General features: G+C 45.5%; 2 protein-coding genes and 1 long non-coding RNA gene across 3 annotated transcripts in view; 2 read left to right on the forward strand and 1 right to left on the reverse strand.

The window, feature by feature from the left end:
* Window positions 1-4,243, forward strand: part of LOC109321976 — a 15,727-nt gene extending 11,484 nt beyond the window's left edge. The window contains exon 3 of the long non-coding RNA XR_002104253.1: window positions 4,233-4,243. This is a non-coding gene — a long non-coding RNA (uncharacterized LOC109321976). The remainder of the gene's footprint in view (window positions 1-4,232) is intronic.
* Window positions 4,244-15,232: 10,989 nt separating this feature from the next.
* Window positions 15,233-16,905, forward strand: SOD3 (superoxide dismutase 3, extracellular). Its single transcript, XM_019552723.1, has 2 exons — window positions 15,233-15,371; window positions 15,966-16,905. Exon 2 carries the CDS (start codon window positions 15,982-15,984, stop codon window positions 16,714-16,716), a length of 735 nt encoding a protein of 244 aa, XP_019408268.1. The 5' UTR covers window positions 15,233-15,371; window positions 15,966-15,981; the 3' UTR covers window positions 16,717-16,905.
* Window positions 16,906-21,968: 5,063 nt separating this feature from the next.
* The window catches only part of CCDC149 (coiled-coil domain containing 149), an 83,384-nt gene continuing 80,351 nt past the window's right edge, over window positions 21,969-25,001 (reverse strand). The window contains 2 exon segments of the mRNA XM_019552721.1: window positions 21,969-23,803; window positions 23,805-24,321. Of these exon segments, the coding sequence (XP_019408266.1) occupies window positions 23,761-23,803; window positions 23,805-24,321 (560 nt within the window). The 3' untranslated portion in view covers window positions 21,969-23,760.

A 25,001-nucleotide genomic window follows, 5' to 3' on the forward strand; every position in this document is an offset into this window, starting at 1 on the left:
TATTGGGAAAATTCCATTAGCGCAATCGCATTTCAAACTAGCATAGTTGCGAAGCTAAGGACTTTCCAACTGCAAGTCTGCGGTATGCATGTTTGCACAACAGAGCGGGAAACAAGCTGCATGTAGATGCTTCCTGAGTTCTCGTAAAAGCAAATGGTTTTCAGCCCCTCCCCTGCTTTTCCCACATGGGGGGTGAGGGGGACGAGCAGGGTTGTGTGGGGGGGAGTGAAAGGCAACAGCAGGGCCGGTGGGCAGGGGGTGGTTAGAAGCACACGGGAGCAGTCTCAATTAATCAAGCCTGCTGGAGTGTGGTAATTACTGCATTCCAGCAGACTCCAGCATCATGTGTACAAGCTTTCCTGCAATGAAAAATGGCAATGGGGGGTACTTTAACTAAAGCTCATCAAATGAGCTTCAGTTAAAGCACCCCGCCTCCTTTTTTCAGTGCAGGGATGCTGATACATGTGATGCTCCAGGAGCTTTAAATTAGAGCAGCTCTTGGATCCACTGTAAATAAAGCCTCGCCCCCCGCCCCCACCACATACACTCCTGGAGCACATGTATAAACGCCCAGTGAGGCTGAAAACAGCTTGAAGCTACCTATCTATAGAGACCATAGATATCCTAACAGTAAAAGAACCTCAAGAAACCATGTAAGACACCCGATAACCCTTCCCCCCCACCTGGTTTGTGACCTGCACCTTATAGACTAACTAAACTGGAAATGTACACCAAAAGCTTGTCAGCCCAAGCTCACATCGTTGGATGCTATGAAAGGACATGCAAGAGCAGTGTACCCACAGAAGAGAGTGATTTGAATACAAAAGACAGGGAAGGGAAGGAGAGATGGGAGTGGGGGTGGTGCTGGGTGAAGCAAACAAACAATAATGCCATAGGGATCACAAAAGCTAATCCTGATAATGGGATAAGAATCTGTAGTCCCCGTCTGGACTATGCTTAATGCAATCCAGTCTGTGGATGATTTCTTGTTCCACAATTTCCTGTTCAAATCATTTTTTCAAATTTTGCTAATTTTGAGATCAGCGGTGGAACATCCAGAGAGGTTGAAGTGTTCTGCCACAGGCAGTTCATGCTAGCTATTAAACGCAAGCATACTGCATTCAGCCACAATTGCTGCAAACATTCTCTGTAGGGTGAACACTTGTCCATGCATTAAGGTAGCATGCTCAGCATCCACTGAGTTCATTGGAATGATGAGGCAACTTCTTGCCATGGCATAAAGATGTGGAAATCAGTCAACGAGTCCCAAAACACAGGCATCTGGTAGTCTTTGACAAAATTCTCATTAGCAGTATGTTCTTTATCATGCTCTTTCCTCCATCCTGGGATTGCTTTTAGTAGCTGAGGGTCACAACTCAGAACAGGCACCTAGGTTGTGAACAACACTAAGGAAGTGGGCAGCTGGTTGTCTGAACTATGGTGGCAGTAACAGGTTGTACCTGTAGTACCGGTTCAGCTTCATAGCTATTGCCTGGAACAGGTCACTTCTGCATTGGTTTTCATGAGGACAACTTGACAGTTCTTGTGATGCCCTGTTTACAACCCAGCTTATCAAATCCATCAGCTTGTTGTGTGTGTGGTGGATCACAGCCTGCTGGTCTTCAAATCATGTCAGGAGCTCCATAAACCAGGTGGCATTGTCAGCCACAAACATCACTTGATCTTGAATGTCACCTTGCCCTAAGAGATTATGAAGTTCAAGCATGCACTGTGTGCTGGATGCGATTTCCAGCTCTTTGCTCACAACCTGCTGGTAGTACTGCATATGCTTGGCATGGTAATGGACTGCATTGAACCACAAATTCCACCGTGCGAGCACAGGCTCTGGTGGCAGTAGCATAGTGCCACGTGAGTCCCCACTTTGACTGGTTATGGACTCCCTGGACCTTATGGCCCAGACAGCGCTCAAAGGCTTTCTTGAAAGAAGACATCAAGCTATCCACATCAGGAAAGTGCTTGCATCAGATGTCACATACTATGGACAGAATGTCTGCACTGGAAGTGACAAGAACTGTGTTGGGCAGCATTCCTTGGAGCACATTGGAGACGGCCTTGCACATGTACATGGCATTTTCAGACAGGAATGCTGAGATTTTGTTAAAATCTATGCCACAGCTGATCATTTATTTCACAGTTGCTTGAGACACAGTAGAAAAATTGACAGATGTGAGGTGGACTGGCTTTGTTTGAAACATAGGCAGGTATCAGTCTCTTCAGCTCTCTGGTACAAATAAAATGTGCAGCACATAGTTATTTAAGGGGGCGGTGGCTTCATCAGCCACAATGGAAAAGGAGTCATATTGTGACAAGGCAGCCTTTGTGGGCTGCACATGCGAAGCAGTCACTGCAAGGAGATAGTCTTGGTGAAGCTTGTTGGCACAGAAAACTGCCAGCATTTGGCACATTTTGGTTCAGGTAGTGTCTTAACTTTGGGCAATCAAGTTTCTCCAGTGGGATGTTTGCTGCTGTGAACGTCCCCATGAGGGAAAATGCTGCCTTGCCAAGCTGTTTTCTGTGGTCCTTTTAAAGAAGGACGACACAGTTGCTTGTTTCTAGCTCTGACCATCAGCCTCTACAAGCCTTCCATTTCATGTGTGCCTCAGACTCTAAGGCTAGGGACTGAAGCTGCACATAAACCGGTTTAAGTAATCAGAAACTGATTGAAACCTGTAACACAACAGAAACTGAGGGCACATAAACTAGTTTCAAAATGGCTGAAACTGGTTTAAGATAAACCTGGTTAAATGTAGTATCAGACTTAACTGAGATTTGGATCAAACCAGTTTATGAAACTTATGTCCAAGACCCCTTCCTGGTTCATGTTAAATCAGAGTCCTCCAGCATCCCAGCATACTTTCTAGCCCTGGCTGGGCTGTGCTGTCTGCTCCAGAAAGCAGGGCTTGCCCACCCCTCTGCTCTGTAGCTGGAGCAGTGAGGGCTGGCTGACAAGGAGGTGGACGTGGCAGTGGCAAGCCCAGTTGGGGATGCAGCCTAATCTGCAGCAAGAGGACTGCCTCCCTCCAAGTAAACTGCAGCTGGATTCTGGGATGAGTGGGGGGGGGTGATTAAACACCCCTTCCCCCTGTAACCTGGGTGGTACCCAATGTTGTAGTCCCATCTCCAGACATAGGGAATGTTAGCAGAGTTGGTGCACTGCGGAGTGAAACTGCCTGTGGCACACAGTTTTCCTCCTTCCCCCTATAAAGCAAGGCCAGAACACATGTTAAGGCTTAACTATATACAAATCTAGTAATATATAAGAGGTATAGTGTTAACATATTTATAGATAAGATACAGGAGATATACAGCTTAGATACAGGTCAATACAAACAAGTGAGAAATCAAAAGAGGTCAAAGCAAGAGTCTTATTAAAAGTCATTCAACCTAATACTCTAATGACATGTGTAGTTCATAAAATATAAGGTGCAGGGTTCACAAAATATGAGGCACAGAAACATCAGATGAAAAAGCTACATCTCTAAATGCAACTACAGAACAGCCCATGTTGTGCTGGGGCAATGCTAATGCCCCAAAGACAAGGAGAGGGAAAAGATCTCCAGGGTCCTTCAGGCTCCCCACTACCCAGCTGGCATAGCCCATGAAGGGGAACCCTCAAGACCCCTGGCAGTGCCTCCCTTTGGGGCTTTCCCTCCAGCTGCTAGCCCCAACTGACAGGGAGGAATCCCTCCTCTCCTATATGACTCCCCCATCCCAGGGCAACTCAAGCTCTCTGGGCCTGATGAAGCTGCACTGGCTTCCCCAGGTGAAACATCTCCTCCCTTAGCAGGGAAGTACCCAGCTGCTCATGGCTCTCTCCAGCCCAGGCCCCCTCTAGGCCCTGTGCACTGTCCTTGCACCGATGGCCCTTCTATGTTGCTGTCTGGCCTCATGCCAGGTGTTGGAGACCCGACCCACCTCCTGCAGCTCTCTGGGTCTTGGTCCCTCTCAGACCCTCTGCGCACCAGCTGTGCACCATTTGCCACACTCCCTTGTGGTGGGGCTGGGGGATGTGGCCACTTTACTGCTCTCTTCCCAATGAGGAGGCATCAGGCTCTTCTGGGGCAACAGCTGCACCCTGCTGGCCAGCTCTTCACAGCCCTCTTCTGTGTCCCACATTGCAACTGCCCATGTGCCAGGCAGGCTGCCTTTTTTTCTCTTCTGGGGCTCTTCCCCAGATTGAAAATGGACCAATCAAAAGAAAGGAGCATTAGTCCTCTCTCAGGTCCAGTTCTTTACCTCATCCCTGGTTAGAAGCAGGGCAAGTCTCTCCCCTGCCATCGCCTGATTGGTGGGAATGCCCCACCAATCGCTCAGAGCCTTTCCAAGCCAGCAAACTGGGCTGCTGCCAGTAAGCCACCACATCCCAGTCAAACCTATTGCTGGCTGTAGCTGTGGACTACAAATCGCAGAGGCACCTGGAAGCAAGGAAAGGAAGCAGTGAGCAACCATGCAGAGTCCTGTCATGGTGATTTTGGACTGCAAATCCCAGAGACCTTGGGGGCATCAGGAAGAGGAAGCGAACACAGCCAATGCTGGCTACATGCCAGAGAAGCTTGCTCTACCACCTCCTGGCCTGAGCCACTGCAGGCCTGTTGCTTTATTTCCTGAATCAAAGGTAAAGGTCTGTTCACTTCTGTTTCAATCTAATCTCTGCAGCTTAGACTAACTTGCAAAGACTGAATCGATTCAGTCTCGGGCTTTTTGACTGTCTGCACTTAGCCTAAATGTTGATCTATGCTGGTTTTCCTCAATACATTTAGAGTTACACTGCAGGAGGTACAGAAGAGTGTGCCTCCATCTGTGGGCAAGGTCCCTGCAGGATACTGTCTCACATGGTCCAGTGAGAAAATGTATTTGGCCGTCTTGGAGGATTTCCTTAGTGTTCATCATCCTTGCTCTTCCTCAGGGTGCAGCATGCTGCTGCAGCATGCCTGTTGGTGCTTTAAAAGCCAGCACCAAAACCCTCCCACTTCCCTGGCTGGCCCAGGCTGACTTCTGAGACTGAACCTACATCGCGGGCTCAGACTCCAATTTGCTCCCTCTCTCTCCTTCCCTCTTCCCCTTCCCTCCCGTGTTTCAGGACTCCAAGGTTTCCTATCCTTTTCTTTTCTCTCTCAAAAACGCCTATGTTTTTTCATGGTTTCCATGAAAATTGTGCAGTCATAATTTTGGTACGTCCCTAAGTTATAACATGTGCTTTTGGTCCAGTGGTGACATAACTATACTGATGAAAGGGCACAGTAGGCATCTGGGTCCATTGCAAGGCCTGGTGCCTTGGTGAGAATGGGAGTTAGGTAACTTGTTGCTTGAGTAAGGCAGTGACTGGCAACCTTTAACAAGCTGCAAGCTGGAATGACCCAGCTCTGGTTTGCTGTGAGCTGGGTGGCTTCCACCATGTGTCAGGAGCAGGGTACTTTGCCTTTACCTATGCTGCCATCCTTACCTCTGCCTTCCTGGTCCCTGGCTGCAGTGTAGGTGAAGCTTTCAGCAGCTGAGATGTGCCTCTGGAAGCTTCTTCTCATAGCCCTCCACCTCCATGCTGTAGCATACCTCCCCACTAGCTAGAACCTGTGGCTGTGCCACATCCAGGGAGCAGGTAAGCTGGGGGAAGGGCAGTGACATGAGCACAACTTCCAGCTGCCTAGCCCTAGCATAGCTCCTTGTTACCTGCTTCCACCAGCTTTGTGGGCAGATTCTGTAGCTCTGCAGGCCAGATCAGACCTGTAGGCCATATGTGGCCAACCACTGACTTACATTATGCATCTCTGATTAAGTTAGTCTCTAAGGTGCAAGTCTAACCACTCTTTTTAGAAAAAGTCTTTGCCCAACTACAAATGCAATGATGAAAGCCACAAGGCAGTCCTACAGGGATAACTGAGCTAGCTTGGGTAGTAGAAGCAGTACAACTATGCCAGTATGATGCTCTGCTGGGACTAATTTACCCTACTTCGCAGCAGGCCTAATTAGATGACTACCACTGTTCAGTGTACAGAGCTGCCCCAGGTATCTCCATATGCAATGTACCAGAGAGAGACATACTCCCCACAGCCATTCAGGAAGTGTTTGGGCAGGAGACAGGAGGCAGAAAGAGGTCATGCTTTCATAACAAGGAGGTGGTAGTTCCTCGTTAAGTGCAGGACCAGCCAAGATCAAAGTGCTAACAGGAAAACATTCATACTGCTGTGAAAGGTACAAGGTGAGCGGGCAAAAAAATGTTAACAAGTACAAAGTAATGAACTTAGGGAAAAATAACCTGAACTATTAAGTACTCAATGATGGATTCTCAACTGGCTGTTATGACTCAAGAAAGAGCCCTTGGAGTCATTGTAGACAGTTCTCTAAAAATGTCAGCTCAATGTGCAGAAGCAACCAAAAAAGCCAATAAAATGTTAGGCATGGTTAAGAAGGGAATTGAAAACAAAATGGAGAGCATCATCTTATGCCATTATATAAATCCTTGGTGCATCCATATCTTGAATACTCTGTGCAGTTCTGGTCTCTGCATTTCAAAAAGGATACAGTAGAATTAGAAAAGGTACCTGAAAAAGGCCACCAAAATGATCAGGGCTCTGAGTACTTGCCATACCGGGGAGACTAATAAGGCTAGGACACTTCAATTTGGAAAGGAGAAGGCCGACGGGGGCACATGATAGAGGTCTATTAAATCATGAAGGATGTGGACAAAGTGAACAAGCAACTGTTGTTCACCTAGTCCTAGAATACTAGAACTAGGAAGTCTCCACTGAAGTTAGTAGGTAACAGGTTTAAACCTAACAAAGAAAAAGTACTTTTTTATGCAGTGCAAGCTTATGGAATTCATTGCCACAGGAGGTAAAGGCAGAGAGCATAGCTAAATTAAAAAAGGGACTAGACAAGTTCATGGATGACAGACCTATTAGTAGCTATTGAAAGAATAGTTGGAGATGTATCCCCTGGCATCTCTAGACCAATAATGGTGAATGCCAGAGAGAATACTGAATAGGAGATAAATCATTCTGGATATATCTGGTTCAGTGCTCTCCCTCTATAGCATCCTTTCTGCCACTGTCAGAGACAGGCTACTGGGCTAGATGGACCATTGGCCTGACCCAGTATGGCACTTGAATACAGCTGCACTACCTAAAAACATAGCATTTGTCAACTTGTAACTTGCAGGAAATGAAGCCAAACTCCAGTAATTTGCCCCTCTCATTACTCCAAATAAGTTGGTGTGTGCTCCCAAGGGATGAGCTCCACACCTCTCCCTTTATACCCATGCATGTTTCTCCTGTCCATGTCCACAGAATCCAGGACGTTGTTATGGGAGGGCCAAGCAATTCTGCCCTTGCACACACTCCTGCTAACTTTGCTTCATCATTCCCACCTAAGAACTCTTCAGTACTGCAAGGCAGGGGTGTCAGACTCAACTTGTTTGGAGGGCAGCATTCCCTCCTTTTTAGAGGCTAGCAGGCTGTATCCTGCTCTCATACTGACAGCCCCAGAAGCACCACAGGCAGAAGCTCCACCACTGGTGAGGTGGCTTCCCACAACGGCAGCCAATACCCTGATGGCGAGGAAAGGACACAAGAGAAGGAAACCCTGCAAGGACACACTGGGTGCATCTACACATGCAATTAATATACCTGAATTTACTGTGCTGTAAATTCAAGGTCATTAAAAATTTGCCCAGGAATGCATCTATATGTGCGCCGGTGTTGGGTGCAGATTTGTATCTAATAGGACCACCCTAGTCCAATGCTACTTCTGCTCTACTCTGCCCCCCTGCAGCAGCTGGGGGAGCTCCAGTCTCCCCAGGGTCCCAGCTCTAGGTTGACAGGGTATAATAATTTAGGTCCTGCAGTGAATAATGACAACTAGGAATAAGGAAGAGAATAGACCTTTAATGATGCCACAGCACAGGGTTCCTCTAGCACAGGCTGTGTGGCTGCCTCCATCTTGATTTCTTCTTACTCCCTAGGGATCATGTTCAAATTCCTTACATGATAAGACCTTCCCTTGTAAGGGATTGTCTCCAGAGGCAAACCCTTGTCACTACATTTTCCCTTTTAAAAAAAATAAAAATAAAATAACCATCACAATATAACAACAAAAACTCCACAACATCACAGACACAACAACAATGCAAGACAAAACCACCACCACACCAGACCATCCACAACCTACAGAGGAAAGGTTACCAGCACTTCACTCTGGAGTGAGTCTTTACCACTCACTTTCCTATTCTTCAGGTTCCTTTAACTTATTCACAGACCTCTATGAGCCTTGCTAGCCATTTCACCTTCTCCTGGAACTCTGGAGTATCAGCTCCTAATTGGAGGTTTGGGGGGTCTCTGTTGGATCATTAGTACCTTCACTTCCTGAGGAGGAAGGGGAGGAGGAACAGCTAGAAATTGTTAACTGAGGCTGATCCAAGTCCACATCTCCTGCCGATATCCGGGAACTAAGTGGAAGCACGAGTAGGTCTCAGCAATTACGTCAAAGCATATCCCCTTGATCTGTCTGAATTGGATAAGACCATGGGTGCACTAGCTGTTTCACCATACCTTGCTGGTTCCCTATTCTTGACAAGTTATTCCTCAGACAAACTTTAATCACCTGGTTTTAATAGTGAAAGCTCATGAGCTCTTGTATCAAAGTAGTATTTTTGTTTCTTCTTCTGATCTTCTTTCATTCTCCTTATGGCTACCGTGTTAGGACTTTCCAATAAGGTAATGGGCAGTGTAACAGGCCATTACCTTGCTTGGGGCCTCTTTCCCTGTGGTCTGCCCACCTGTTCCTGGGCTAACCGCCTGCCTTCTCACCCGCCATGCCTTGATGTTAATTAGTTAATAGATGTCAATCAAGCGGGAGGCTGCCCATTTTCTGCCCCGATGCCAGGGGGTGCTATCTGCGGCCCCTTTCCTCACCTACACCGCAGCCCAAGCCTCACAGATGGCATCTAGTTGTTCTCATCATCACCAGCCCCCCACACTGGGCCCCCAAATCCTCCTGATGGAACCCCAACCTACAGTCCTCTCATCAGATGGTCTCATCCACCTTCATATTGGGCAGCATAGCTCCCTGACCCGCTTCCCCTTCCAGGTGTGATCCCCCCACCGGGACCTTCGGCTCACTAGCCCTGGCCCACCTCTAGGCCAGTCAGAACCCTAGGCCCTCAGCTCTTGGGCATTCTTCACAGTGGGCCCCAGCCCTTTGACCCTTCTGGTCCTGGCACCAGCATGGGCCAGTCAGGGGAAGTTCAGACAGATGTTGAGTCTATGTCCCTTTCTTCTCTCCAAGGGTCCACTCTCTGGGCCCTCCAAAACAAGGGGCAACCCACCCAGTTGTGGGGGCTAAGGGTTAAGGTACCCCAACCCGCCTTTTACAAGGGTAACTGGCCTGGTATTTCCTGGGGCTCCCATGCTGCTGAGAACCCCACCAGGCCACCCACTCCCAGCAGGGTGCAGTTTTTGGTCATGCCCAGGGCCAGGAGCCCCCTTGCCATCTGCTACAGCTCCTCCCTTACCTCCATTTGATATCAGCAGCCCTCTGGCCAAGCAATATTGTTACCTGCCCTCTCACAGCAGAACTGCTGTGTTTATATGGGCAGCCCCAGTTCCAAAATGGCTGCCCTAATCTGGCACCTGGCAGCTGCCAACTCCAGGCCCTTAAAGTGACAGGCACACACAGTCCCCTGCCACAGGCAGATTTGACCATATCCACCAGCCCATTAACAACTGTACTGGAAACCAGCCATTCCTCAGAGGTGTACTATGAAAAGCCAGTATTGCTTTATATAAATCCCCTCCACTATCCAATGCTTTTTTCATTAGGTTTTCATCTGAAGGAATCGCTCTGCAAGGTCATTCAATTGGGGATAATTGGGACTTGATGTGTTATGACAAAAATTCCAGTCCATGGCAAATTGCCTAAACTCTGCACTGGAGAACTGTGGCCCATTATCACTAAATATTTCACCTGGAATTCCATGTCTTACGAATATGGCCTTCAAGCAAGCGATCACTGAGTGACTGCTGGTGCACTGTAGTAATAATTAGTAATAATCAGCAACTATTAAATACACCCTGAAGCTCCATGTAAAGAGATCAGTGCCTTTCTCGTAGGCCCTGTGTCGAACAGGGTGAAGCCTTAGTGGTTCTGCCTACTGGTAGGGTCTAAATTTCAAGCAGGTGGAACTGTTTTCAACTGTATTAGCAATGTCCTGATTGATCCTTGGCCAATACATCATCTCTTTTGCTTGCTTCTTGCATTTCTCAATACCCAAGTGTCCTTCTTGGATCTTCTGTAGCATTCCTTTTTGGAGGCTCTGTGGTATTATGACTTTACTGCCCTTGAAAATAACTCCTTCAATGACTGAAAGTTCATGTCGGCAATTCCAGTAGTCCCACACATGCAAATCACAGGTACTCCTGTCCTCTGGCCAACCCAAAATTATCATTTCTTTTAGGATCCCTAATGAGTGGTCTTTCTCAGTTTCTTCTTTTATTTGTTGTAGCCTCCTGTCCATGATTGGAAGTGAGCTAACAATCAAGTTGACATATGCATTGCATCTCTGTCTTGGAGATCTTTTCTGCTTGTCCAGTAGAGGCTATTGCCTTGGACAGCACATCTGCTGTAAACAGAAACTTGCCAGGTCTGTAGTTCACAACTAAGTCATACTTCTGCCTTGCAAAGAAGTTACTCTCAGAGGCTCTTGTTGCTTGTAGCTTCCAGGCCCTGAATTACCGCCTTCTTGCTAAAGATAATGCTGCAGATCAATCCAACCTTCCCCATTCACCACTGCTGACACCATGCAATGATATAGGTCCTTCAGTGAATAACAACAATTAGGAATGAGGAAGAGAACAGACCTTTAATAATGCCACAGCACAGGGTTCCTCTAGCACAGGCTGTGTGGCTACCTCCATTTTGATGTCTTCCTACTCCCTAGGGATCATGTTCAAATTCCTCACGTGATAAGACATTCCCTTGTAAGGGATTGTCTCCAAAGTCTAACCCTTATTGCTATACAGGGGGCAAGGGGTCTGGCCTGGACTCCAGGTGGCAGGGGAAGTGGTCCCTCACTTGGAGGGCAGCTCCCAGCCCCATGGGACTTGGGGTGGGCTGCAGCCAGTGCTTCCCCCTCAGCTGCAGGACATGCACTGTGGGGAAACTCCAAGCCCTACTGCCACTGTGATGGCAGCTCCCAAGTGAAGGAAGGATGGGTATGGTATGGGTGCTACAGGCCCTGCCTCTCCAGCTGGTGTCTTGGACACACATGCGCTCCTCCCAGGAGCACCAGTTGGAGCTAACCCTGAGCTCCGCAGGGCTAGGAGCTACCCCCAGAGCTTCCTCTGCCCCTTGTAGCTTGCAGCTTAGCCAGGCAACAGTGTGGGCTTCTGCTGCTTGAGCTGATCAAGAGCAATTTGGTCCTGGTCAGTGTCTACTTGTGCACTAATATACATTTTCTTAATGTGCCGTTTTCTAGTTCCTCTGTGTAGTTCGGTTTGCTAGTACCAATAATGTAATGTGCAGTAATTGCTATACATGTGTAGACAGGGACACTTTACTGAACATTAGATTAATGCACAATAAAGCATCTTGTGTTAATGAGCAAGTGTCAGTGTGTTGTGAGTGTGAGCCCGAGTTTGAGAGAAAGACTGCAGGGACAGGCATCCCACCAGGACCAGGTGTAGAATAGGCACTGCTTCTCTTGCTTTCCCCCAGACTGGGATCATCCTGACCTGGTTTCAGAAGGCACAGAGAGCAGGGAAGAGGAGATGGCTGTAGCAGGATTTCAACCCAAGCAGCATGGGAGACAGAAACTCCATCACTGCAGCCAGATTCCCAGCTTTTTCTGGAGTGCCAGCAGCTCCACCAACACCATGGGCAGAAGCCCCTTCACCATGACCAGAGCCAGGGCTGCAGTCACACTTGTGGGGCTTCCCATGGTGGCAGCCAGAGCTTCAGCAAGAGTGAGGGAGCAGAACTATAGCTTTGGCTGTCATTATGGAGTTTCCTGCGGTGGCAGTCAGTGCCCTATTCTTTGCCAGGAGACAGGCAGCTCCAGCAGCACTGTAGTAGAGGCTCCACCACTGTAGTCAGAGCCTGCTGAACTGTGTCTTTTGTCCTGGCCTGGCAGCAGTAACAGGGTTTCTGCTGGCAATGCTGCTTAGTGCTGCACTCCCTAAGGTGCCGGCAGCTGCTGTGGGAAGCCCCACCACCACAGCCAGAGCTGGGGCAAAAGCCTGCTGGCGGGATGACCAGGGTCAGTAGGCCAAATCCAGCCCACAAGCTGTATGGCTGACACCCTGCTGTAGAGCATTCCAGCTCACTAGTAAACCTGAACTTGTTTTCAACAGGTTCGTATGTAGCTACAACTATACCAGCCTGCTTTGCTTTCTGAAGTCTTCACCAGGGTCTAAATTTCTTTTGGACCCACAGTGAGAAAAAAGGTCAAGGAACAGACAGGAGAGCACCAGACAACTTAAAAAAGGTGGAAACTTAGGGCCTAATATGGAAGGGGACGCTACAAAAGCAGTGGTATAAAAGTTGAGGCATAGCACACTATGCAAGTCTGTCCTTGTTTCAAAGAAAAATTGGCAAGGCTAATGGAAACTGCTATGCCAAAACAGTACAATGTTAGGTCCTCCTGATCTTTCCTCCAGTGCTTTCTTGGCTAACTTACAGAAAGGTCATTTGCACATTATGCAAGCTTTTAAATGAAAGGCTGAATAATGAAGAGTAAAATACAGGCAACCATGAGAAAAAGAGGCTTTTGGGATGCCCATTGTTAGATCTGGGTTTTTTCTGAATCCTCAGACAAAAGCCAAGCTATTCTGGCAATTTGCTTTCCTGAGTTCTCCAGTCCCATTTTAGGAAATCCCCCTTTATTCTCTGAGGGGAAGAGCACTGCAGACACTTCACTTAGCTTTACTGTAGTCCTCCAGGTCTCTCAGATCATCCTCATTACAACCTAATGGCCTGCCATGTGATTCTCACTTGTAATGTTCTTCAAGGAGAAAACCTGCAGCAAGCATCAGGGGTTCTTTACATTTCCTTTTAAGGCCAGCTTTTCAATTGACAAAGCAAGGTAGCACCACTGAAAGCAGCAGAGCCATGTTGATTTACAGTAGCTGAAGAGCCGATCCTCATTTCTCAACTCTCATCATAAAATGGTTTATAAAACTCAAACTCAAAAATCCTCCTTCTGAGGCACAGCCTCAGAACATCATCTCCCAGGATATGAAGCCCTCTGGAGGAGATGACATCAGACTTAATTAGGGTCACTGTGTAACTTTGTGGTTTAACCTGCTTGTGTGCATTCCCCAAGAGTAAGCCAAAAAACAGCCATCCCTCTCGAGTTAGTCCCAGACAGACTGTCTCCAGAATCCTTTATGATGCTGGGAGAAATTGCTTTTCAAACCCGGTTCAATCATTCTGTATATTTAAGTAGAAATCATTTGCTTTTATGATAGTGGGAGTTAACCGAACTTCAGATCTCCTGCAGCTTGTTGGCTTTTTGTACAACTTACAGAACACTTCCCCCATTACAGCATTACAAACTCTCTGTTAATCTCATACTACTACTGTACTGTAGGTAAACATTGACTCCATTGTACAGATGGGAAAGGGTTGGACTGAGTGATGGGAAAATGGCCTCAGACAAGGAATGCCATTACAGCTGCAGAAGCTCCTGCCTGACAGACCTGTATTCCAGCTGCACCTTTCGCACTAGTCAGATCTTCCATCTGATATTATGCTACCCCCATCCCCATAGTATGGGGGTAGCATAATACCCCCTCCCAGTACTTAATACTACTTCCCTCCCTCACAACACCCCTGTGCTGTGAGGGAAGGTGCCATCAGCCCCACTTTACAGATGGGGAACTGAGGCACAGAGATAAAGTGACAAGTCCAAATTCACGAAGAGAGTCTGGGGCAGACCAGGGAATGGATTCCAAGTCTGTGAAGTCTCAAGCTAATGCTCTGACTATTTGACTATCCTTGCTCTTTGATCTCTTCAGGTTCTCTCTCTCACATACCCACACTCCAGCTCTCCCCAAATTCAGCAACTGTGAGCTGCATCCAGCAAATTCTTTGGCTTGCTAACAATTTTTAAATATGATGCCATAGACCACATCTCTGCCACTGGTGCCACCAAATCAGAAGGACTTCATAGTTTTCTCTACAGTGTAGGGAAGGCTCCAGAGTTGTTGCTAACTCTCCAATCTCTGCAGAAATTCCAGCTCTCAAACTGAGCAGAGAGATGGGAACAGAGCATTGAAGCCACGTTCCCTGTACAGCACAGCACAGCACAGCAAAATGCTTCTTCCCAAGTGGTGCAGTTTTTCAGTAGAGGCCAAGTAAACATGAATTTAAATTCTCCCCAGTCAGCATCTGGGAAACAATCTCCTTCTGTTCCTAAATCCAACATTGCATAATTGAAAAATATTTACCCAAAATACTTTCTTTTGAAAATAATTTATCACTTCCACAGAGAGCTAACTATTGCAACAGCACACAGCCTGAGGACCAGAGGTAGAAGCAAACAGAGCAAGCAAACAGAGGACCAGGGTGGAAGCCGGTCCCTACAGTTTTTATAGAAAGACAAAAATGTTATTAAAATCCATGCCAAAGTTTTAGAGCTCTAGTTGCGAGCTTCAGATTCTGTAGTCAAAATAACTCAGTACGTGTTCATCTCTCATAGCCAGCTGTTACAATTGTGTCTAATGAAGGAATAATGCACCATCTAGCAAAACTTGTTCTTTGGCAATCCCCCGCAGTTAAGGATGATTGTCTTCTGTGGCTGTTTTATCTGTGTGTCCAAAGATGGCTGATGATGCCTATCCAGGATCGACAGACTCTGCTGCAGCTCGGACATGTGTTTCTGTGCGGGGAAAAAAAAAAATCTAACAAAACAACTCTGTTGCGATCGAGAGATTGAGGTGGTAGAACTGTCTAAACAACTCTGATTGCAGAGTGATAAAAAGTCGTTCCCCACCTTCCCCCACTGCAGATTGAAGGACATTTGTTCTAGATAAACACATGAAGTCATAAAAGGAAAGATTAATTTAAAAACTTAATAACCTTAATTTTTTTGGAAAGTCAGCCAGGACTGAAAGCAAGCTTGCTTCACCAACTGAGGAAAGGACAAGTTGTTTACCCTTTCTAAAAAGTAACACCAACCTACCCCCACCCCCTCTACACTGACCACTCCCATAACCCGTGTTACTTAACTTTTACATAAACAAGCAGCTCTGAGAAGCATCAACTTCAGAGAGAGGACTGGAATTTGGACTGGATTGACTGATCGTTTGAGAGCAGAAACTGCAAGCAGCTAGAGGAGTTTCTGGAAAATCTTTGAAAAGGTAGGCAACAGCCTGGATTTTTTTCTTTTTCCTTAAACAAGCCAGCTGCAAATGTGGGCCCAAAATAAAGTCTCCTTGAAGACTGTCCTAGTGGGATTTGGCTTAGATAAACAATTTGCCATACTAATTAAAAAAAAAATCAATTGAAAGAACTTTCAGGTGATTTGATTTCTGCAAGAAGGGAGCAATTAAATTTCTCATCTGAAATATAAACTTCAGGTCTTTTTACAGTCAGGTTTGATAGTCTGCTTATGTCTAAGGAATATGTGCAAGGATAGTCTTAGTTCAATTTTGATTCATTATTGATATTTAGAACCAAGCCAGGACAGCTGTCATGACCACATTGTTTGGCTGTTTTGCTTAGCAATGCTGTGGGCTAATGGTGTGTCTAGCCACTGCCGCTCACTTTTCACTTCCACTTTGCATTGAGAGTTGATATACTTCCCAACCCCCACTATTCGTCTTGGGAGCCTTTTGATTTGAAGTGGCCGTTTTGGGTAATACCTGGGTAAATGGTTGTAAGTGAATGAAGGAAACAGGATACCCAAAAGGCTCCTTCCAGTTCTGTTTCTTACATTTCCTATATTTTTGTAGGTTCTGAACGGCCAACATGTTTCTATCCTTTTGTCTAGTATCTGTGGGGCTGCTCCTCTCCTTACCTGGTGTTGCAAGGGGAGAATTGAAGCCTGTTTCTGAAACGGAAGGCCTGTTTCAAGAATTACGGAAAAAAGTGAATGACTTGTGGCAGAATTTGCTCTACCCACAGTTTATCAGAGACAGTGACTGGACGGCGTACGCTACTTGTGAAATGAAGCCCAGCTCCAAATTAGATGCTGACAAACCACAAGTGACAGGACAAATCTTGTTCAAACAGTCCTACCCAATTGGAAAGCTAGAAGCTTTCTTTGACCTGGATGGGTTTCCATCAGAGAACAATCAGTTGGGTAGGGCTATTCATATCCACAAGTTTGGAGACCTCAGTGACAGCTGTAACAGTACTGGAGGACACTATAACCCCTTCAGTGTGAACCATCCTCACCATCCAGGGGATTTTGGCAACTTCTACTCTAAAGATGGCAAAATTAGAAAATACAAGTCAAACCTGTCTGCTACTCTGTTTGGCCCATATACCATTATGGGCAGATCTGTCGTTATTCATGAGCAGGAAGATGACATGGGCAAAGGTAACAATAAGGCCAGTTTGGAGAATGGAAATGCGGGCAGACGTCTGGCTTGTTGTGTCATTGGGATATGTGACAAGAACATGTGGGAGAATAAACTCTCCAAGTTTGTAGAAAGAAGGAAAAGAGGCTCACAAAATGAGCACAGGAGCAGGCCCAACTGAGGGCCTGAATACCAGCTATCTCCAAGGCAGCCCAGAATAGATTTAGTCTATGCAGTTGTTGCTAAGAGATATGGCAAAAGGTTTCCCATTTCCATTGGAACTTGGCTCTGTTGTTCTCTGAGAAATGCATGATGGTATGTAGAGCTTTTCCCTTCTGTAAGCAGATTAATAAAAACAGCATCAACACAACATTGCAAGGTATTCTTTCTTCTTAAATGTAAGACTCCCACTTATGAAGCTCTAAAGTTTACTGCATCCCAGTACGGGTAATAAGATATCCAGTTAATGAAATTGGAAAAGGATGTTTCCACTCTAAGGGATCACAAGCTAAGGAATAAAGGAAAAATAGCAAAAATAAATGAGAAATTGCTTTTGACTTGATGCTTTCCATCCGGGTAGTATTTTCCTACTCATCTGAAAGGTATAAAGATTTCTGTGCCATCAACTATTTCGGGCAGTGTGCCGGTAGAACTAGACAATGGCCTTTCCCTTCAGCTTAGGTGAAGTATAGACATTATTTCTATTTTTGACTTCAAATCCACTATAGTATTCTTACTTATATTTGCTGTTTTTATTCTCCTACATGTATAAGCTTCTTAACTGGTTTCAGTTAGCTATATGTTTATAGCTGAGTCGCGCTGTTTACATTTGAAAGCAGATTTATAAAAACCGTTCTGGGTTTTTACTTTTTTAAATAAAAAGCCAGTTTGAAAGTGTTTACTATGTAGATAATGTATCTGGTAAAACTTTTTTAATGCCGCTGACATAGCATAGATAAATTAAGTTAAAAATAGATGCTATACAGTATTTTCAAAATAAAAAGATAAAAATAGAGTGCATATTCATACACAAATATATGTGGCAAGTTAGTCTGTTCAGAGTGCAAGCACTAAATGATAGTAGAAAAGGCTTTCAGTTTAGGCAGGATTTGTTTGGTTTTGCCCTATACAAAAATCAACATCTTTACAGTCTTCCCTTCTGTAATATAGGATCATAAATTACTGCATATCCCACTGAAATGCAACACGTTAAGTCATAATTTAATGTTATCCTATACAAAATCTCTCATAAGTAGAAAATAAAGAAAAAATCAGAGCAGGCAAATACATCAGGAAATGCTTTTCTTTATTCCAGGTGACAAAATATATATTTATGTAGTTTAGTCATGTTACAGGATGATTGCAGGTTGCAACAAAAGAAAGGTTTGCAAATAAAAAGTGCATCTCTTTTTAAATAAAGCTATAAAACAGCAGCTGGTAAAAAATCCCCATCTTTTTAAATTTTAATAGGTGTTCAACATAATCTCAGCTAAGATTCTAAAATACATTCCTGAGCTCATATGGATTAAAGAAATTCTGATTTCCTTATGATACAAATTGCCCTTTGCATAACAATAGCTGCACTTAGAAAGGAAGCAGCTTTTTAAAAATGTTTCTTTTTCTTAGTTTGCCATTTTCATACATTTGTGTTTTACAAATTCATTGAATACCCTTTCTGAGAAATAGCCACAACACAACAGTACCCTTTAAAGTGCAACTTGTTCTTTCCAGTTAACCCATGGATTTGCTATCGGTTTCCATTACAAGTTTACCATCTCCCAGAAGCATACAAAATAAGGGAAGTCGACCTTGTGTTAGCATTAATGATAGTAGTGTCTTAAAAAAAAATCCTCTGAAATGCTGGCTTTGACTCCCCTCCCTCCTTCCCCAGTCCTATTATTGATAAGGTTTGTGGCTGAGTAAGCCTACCACAAGACACTTAAAATCTTAGAGAAGGAATGCATGTCTCAACATGGAAAACAATGAGCAACTCCACAAAGACAATAGTTACACTATTATCAGAGGTGCAGGGACACCTAGGACAGGGAGGTGGGTATAGAGGTATGCTGACCACTGTGCACCACAGGGGAGGATGGTGCAGAAGGGGGAGATGTGGGTGAGGGGAAGGGAAGGCTTGATTTCCCAGGCTGGTGCTGCCACTGCTGCTTATACAGCAACAACAGTAGCAGCATTACCTCTGCTCCCTGACTGAGCCCCATGACTGGGCTCTCTGAGAGCTGACCCTGGTACCTCATTTGCTTTCTCTCCCCGCCCCCACCCCGACCAAAAACATACGTTAGGCACAGGGTGGTGACTGCTCTTGCCAAGGCTACTGAGGGGCAGGAGGAAGGGGAATGCACCACTCTGCTTGTTCAATTCACCCCCTGCCCCCTGGATGCACTGCTTGGTGTGGTGGTACCCTGCTCAGCTCCTCTGGCCAGCCAGGGGCAGTGCAAGTCCCATGGGGAGGGCCACAACTTTGCGTCCAGAGCTGGCGCCCTGCTTGTCCCACCCTACTTACACTACTGACCAGCACAGCAACAACTTCAAAGGAAGGAGAATAAAAACCACAGCGTACAGTCAATTGTATGTTAGTGCAAACAAATCTTACTTAAAAGAACGGTACGTATGAAAAGAGCACAAGCTACATTGGACTCTGTCAGGGGAGACTGGTAGTATAGTACTGAAATGAAGTCTACGTGGTGGTGCTTGGCTAGAAATGATAGCAAAGGAACAGAAATGGAATCCACGTGGGAGGGATGGCATGAGGTTAATCCCTAAGAAAATTTAACATGCAGGATGATGATATTAGTTCTCTTTCAGAGCTGCACATCTGCTCCCCAAAACAGAAACAAGACAACATTTCAGGAACCAAAGACAATTGTGAACCTTACTCTTCTCTCATAGGCCCCAGCATCGCCTCCATGTAGCATTACTGTTCATTTGCAGACTGATCCAAAAAACCCACAGAAGTCATTGAAAGACTCTCACTGACTGCATGAGCATTCGCATTCATCTGGCCAGGTGCCAGGGGATTGAAAACTGGCTAATGTGGTCCCTATTTTCAAGAAAGGGAGGAGGGAGGACCCAGGTAACTACAGGCCTGTAAGCCTCACCTCAGTGCTCAGGAAGATCTTGGAGAGAATCATCAAGGAGCACACCTGTGGGGGGACAGCAGGGGAGATCATGCTCAGGGACAATCAGCATGGGTTCATCAAACGCAGGTCCTGCCTGACCAACCCGGTTGTCTTTTATGACCAGGTGACCAAATCCTTGGATGATGGTGTTGCCGTGGACATAGTCTTTCTAGACTTTAAGAAGGCCTTTGACACCGTCTCTCACCCCATCCTCATAAAAAATTAAGCGACTGTGGCATTGATGCCTACACAGATGGATGGATAAAAAATTGGTTGATGGGGCGCACCCAGAGAGTAGTGGTGGACAGGTTGTACTCAACCTGGCAAGATGTGAGCAGTGGGGTACCCCAGGGCTCAGTCCTCGGGCCCACACTGTTTAACATCTTCATCAGCAACTTGGATGAGGGGTGGAAAGCACGCTGTCCAAGTTTGCTGATGACGCTGAGATGTAGGGCCAGGTGGAGAGAGAGGCTGCAAATAGATTTAGACAGACTACAGAAGTGGGCAGATGAAAATAGGATGGGGTTCAACGTAGACAAATGCAAGGTGCTGCACCTTGGGAGAAGAAATCCACAGCATACATACAGGCTGGGGAGTTCCCCTCTTGAAAGCACCGAGGTGGAACGGGATCTTGGAGTCATTACTGATTCCAAGATGAACATGAGCCACCGATGCCAGCCCGCAGCCAGCAAGGCCAGCCATACCTTGTCACGCATTCAAAGGTACATCTCAAACCAGTCCAGAAAGGTGATACTCCCCCTCCATGCGACTCTGGTCAGGCCGCAGTTGGAGTACTGCATCTGGTACTGGGCGCCGCACTTCAAAAGGGATGTGGCCAGCCTGGAGAGGGTTCAGAGGAGGGCCACCAGCTTGGTGAGAGGGCAGCAGGACAGACCTTATGAGGAGAGACTGTGGGACCTGAACTTGTTCAGCCTCAGCAAGAGGAGGCTGAGGGGGGACCTGGTGGCTGCCTACAGACTCATCAGGGGAGATCAACAGCAAATAGGTAGAGCCCTTTTCTCCCCAGCACCACCTGGGGTGACAAGGAACAATGGTAATAAGCTGATGGAGAATATGCTTAGGTTAGAGATCAGAAGGTAATTTTTTTTACAGTTAGGGTGGCCAAAATGTGGAACCAACTTCCCAGGGAAGTGGTCCTTGCCCCTACCTTGGGCAAATTCAAGAAGAGGTTGGATGATCACCTGTCTGGGGTCTTCTGAACCCAGTATTCGTTCCTGCCTATGGCAGGGGTCAGGCTAGATGATCTGTTCAGGTCCCTCCTGACCCTAGCTACTATGAAACTATGACTTAACTGAGCTTTGGCTATGGCCCTATTCCATGTGGAGGAGACTCAGGGACACGAATTCTATCCCTATTACATAAGGGGTGTTATGTAACAGCTTCTCATCATTTTTAAATTTCCAGAAAGCCCCGATTTTGGCTGCATTTTTGTCATATCTACATTGGCATTTAGCTTTGGATGAAAGCAAGCTGCAATGAAAGATGGAAAAGAATAAACTCCTTGGAATGCCTGCAATATTTCAATGATTTCAATGTGGGGCTTTTTCTTCAGGCCTGTCACCACTGTTGTATACATGATGTACAGACAGACAAGCAAAGTTCCCATGAGATAACAAAGAGCAGAGCTTTAGACCCTGTCAGCTGTTCCATGGTAACAGCCTGTGCGAACACAGAGCCTCAACTAACCTGCAGCAACCTGCTCCCACTATCACCGAGTGCAAAGCTAGTTAACTGTTAACCATCACTTACCTTGGGTAAGGAGCACACACATTGGTAGTTACCATGCACTGTAAATTCCTTTCCTTGTTTCCCCTCCATAATTCATTCATGTGCCCTCAGTAATGTAGACTGGGGTGGCCGTAAGTAGTATGAGCAGCTTGTGTGTGTGGCAAATGCCAGAACAGGGAGGGGCAGGCAGCAGAGACAGAGGTCAGGAGGGAAAAAGCAGAGCAGCAGATCAGGCAGGGGGGAAGGGGTTGGAGTGAAACTCAGGGAAGCTATGGGACAAACTTATGGCATGTCTGCGAAAAAAGTTGGCCCCCACTGATGTAGACAGTCATCATTAATAGCAACAGCATAATCACCGTTCAACTCTTCTCAGTCTTTGGGTTAGGATGAACTTAGATTAAAAATAAGAGAAGAAAGCTTCAACTTCTTATTCTTGCTTGCCCCCAGAGTATTTATATGTAAAACAAGCAAATCTGGTTTCAAAGGGCTGTCTTTTATACCAGTGAAATGCCATGCCACAGACCCTTTAAATACAAAGGAGACATGGTAGAGGAGTGCTGCAAGTATTCCTTTATTGCCTGAACATGGTGGCAATGACAGAACAGTCAAGCACAGTAGAGAAAGGGTTACATGCATGCTCCCATTAGGGCGAATGCATGAAAATGCAGAGGCAGGTCACATTTTTCAGTGTCCCATCATCCCTTATATTCAAATGTTACCATTAAAAACTGCCTTTCTTCTGCCGAGTACAAACTGCTCATGGAATTAAACACCTTTGATTACGGCAACACCTGCTAGCTCAGCTTCCACATACAGAGGAGTGTGTCAGTGTTCCTAATATAAACCCTGTTTTTCAGTAGCTGACAAGTGGGCTGTAAAAATTTGCAGCTGGCAGATATTTGTCAAACGAGGACTCAATCTGGGAGGGATTTTCCTTTTTATTAGTAGCATTTTATTAAATTTGGTTTAATTCTCTCTGATTGGTTTCAAGTTTCTAGGAGTGAAAAATGAATATTTACAGACAATTAAGTCCCAAGCCAGCAGAAAAATTGCCTCTACGGCTGCTGGCCCATAGGATCTTCACAGCTGCAGACACTGTTCCTTCTACAACAGGAGAGGAAGGAAGCACCTCCCCTCCTCCAACAGCTGCTATCACCAACATTAAGCATTGCCTTGAGGCTGCCTTCCTTGGAGGAGTGGCATAGCTCCAACATCACTGGAGATCTGGAGATTTGCTCCAAGGAACCCCCTAACATTGAAATGTTTTTCTGAGGACTGACTAACAATCTGGGAAGAAAGTTAAGAGGGCCACTGGGACTCAATTACTCCATCATTTTCCCAAAGAGGTGATAAGCAGATGTGAACAAGAAACACCGCCCTCCTTCCAGATAGAAAAGTCCACTTTTCTTTTAAAAAAGAAAAAAATGAAAGTGTGAATAGACTTAGATTAACTCTGTTTCCCAGCAAAGGGCCGACTGCCCATGAACTGTTTCAACTCCTGAGGGTGGGAAACATGCATTTCCATGAACTGATACCAAAAGAGTATGGCAGGAGGACAAGCCTATGCCTCTTTCCCCAATAGCTCTGCCATACCTCCTAGAAAGGAGCGTGTTTATCCAGGGAACGGTCCCTCCAATAAAAGACAGGCCTTCACAGCTGTATCTAAAACACATTTTCATGCAGTTTCCAACATGAGCAGAGGAAGGAAAAATTTACACTCTGTAGGAGAAATGGAGCTTTGAGATGAGGGAACTGTATGTGCTGGTTTTGTTTTTAGAGCAGATCAAATGCTGCTCTCCTAAATGCTCACTCGCAGCAACTATGTTCAGATAGGGAACGGAAGTTTAGAAAACAAATAAAAGCCTGTAAACCTCAAGATTCTTTTCAGTTTAAAATGACAAATCTCCATTAACTAAAAAAAGACATTTCTAACCCTTAAAAAACACATTCCGCTGCCAAGAATATACATACCTTTGAGACCCAGCTAAGACTAGATATGATAAAGCATAATGGTGGGTCTCCTGACCCCATTATTCTCAGTTATGCCTATCCACCTAGAAACTTTAAATCACTGTAAATACTAGAGGCATGATGAAAAAGCCATCAGCTTCAAGTTCTCCCCATTACATATTTACATTTTTTGGTACAGTATAATCACTATTAATAGGAAAAAAACCCTTTTTAATAGACAATTGTTGACAAACTGATGTAAAAACCAACTCTACGGCAACAGTTTCAGCGAGTACCTACATTCACAACAACACAGCTTGCACTGGCAAAGGATGACCAGAGATGCTTGAGGGCTTGGACTTCATACCTCAAGCCAAGCTGTTATCCAGTTATTCAGAGTTTTCAGCAGGATCTGATGGTCTGTCACTCTGTTTCAGGGGGATGGTCCAAGATGTTATTTGTGCATGCAGCTGTAGCTGTAGTTAGATCTCCAAGTCCTTCAGTATCCAGTGTCTCACTATTTTCATGCTTTTTCTCATTCAGATTTTCACAATCACTCTCTGAGATTTCATAATTATCTTTCAGGACTTGCTCAGTCTCTGAGCTGGAGGCTTCTGTGGGGTCAAATGAATCAGGGCTGGATAATGGGGACTGTCCCTCGGATGAACCACTGAGTTTTGGTTGGCCCCTTGGACTCTGGCCCTCTGCTGGACTTCCAGTTTTGCTCCCTCCGAGTTCTACAGCTGCTTGTTCTTCTGTTAATTTTATTATTTCACTTCCAAGTCTGTTTATATCTTCTTCCTCAGAAGGTAACTGGGGTAGCAACGGGTGAAGATGCTTATTTTGGTTACTGTTATTTAGATGGGCTTCAGAAACCTCAGAAGATTCCTTTGGAGCTGTAAACTTATTTGCAACAGTGCAAGTATCATCTGGTTCTCCCTTTGCTTGTGCTATAAAGGAAACAGGACAGCAATACACTATGATTAGTCACTTGAATTTGTATGAATGGGGCTGACAAAGAAGGCCAGAGCAACAATGTTGATGCAAGTTTGTGAAATTTGAGCAGTCAAACACCATGGTAAGAGATTGATTTGAATAAAATATTGCATATACATATCTACTTTGACTCCCTGTCCAATTCTTCAGAGATCAGAACTAATCAGGACCACAAAGTTATCAAGCCTAGCTCATTCAGATTGTCTTCTTAGAGAAGTGTGACTCCTGTAAAGAGATGCTGGAGCTGATGAAGGCTGGCAGACAGCATTTAGGGAAAAGATCATACTCTCTGAAAAGCTCGTGGTGGTGGAATTTCTGGTTAGAGATAAGTAATAGCACTAGAAAATGATACTCTTCAAATGAACCTTTCTCCAATAAAGAGTAACCTTATGGAATTAGTCTGCAATAGATTTTGTGGACAACTTCAGAAAATGTGCTACTTCTGGTAACAGCACAAGGCAAGGCAGCAGTGGAAAGGCATGTTAAATGTACCATTACAACACCACCTCAGAAAAAGCTCTTCATAGGAGGCAGAATGCAGAGGTGAACTTCTCTGTATCAGAGAAAACTCCTAGCCTTCTCATCTGGTACACAGAAGAAAAGAAAAAAAGAAAAAGTTATTAAATTGAGGTGC

Source organism: Crocodylus porosus, unplaced genomic scaffold (genome assembly GCF_001723895.1).
Source record: "Crocodylus porosus isolate Cpor-Errol unplaced genomic scaffold, CroPor_comp1, whole genome shotgun sequence".
NCBI classification, from domain to species: domain Eukaryota; kingdom Metazoa; phylum Chordata; order Crocodylia; family Crocodylidae; genus Crocodylus; species Crocodylus porosus.

Excerpts from the sequence above, each read along its gene's own strand:
- SOD3 (XM_019552723.1), top strand. The coding sequence starts at position 15,982 with ATGTTTCTATCCTTTTGTCTAGTATCTGTGGGGCTGCTCCTCTCCTTA.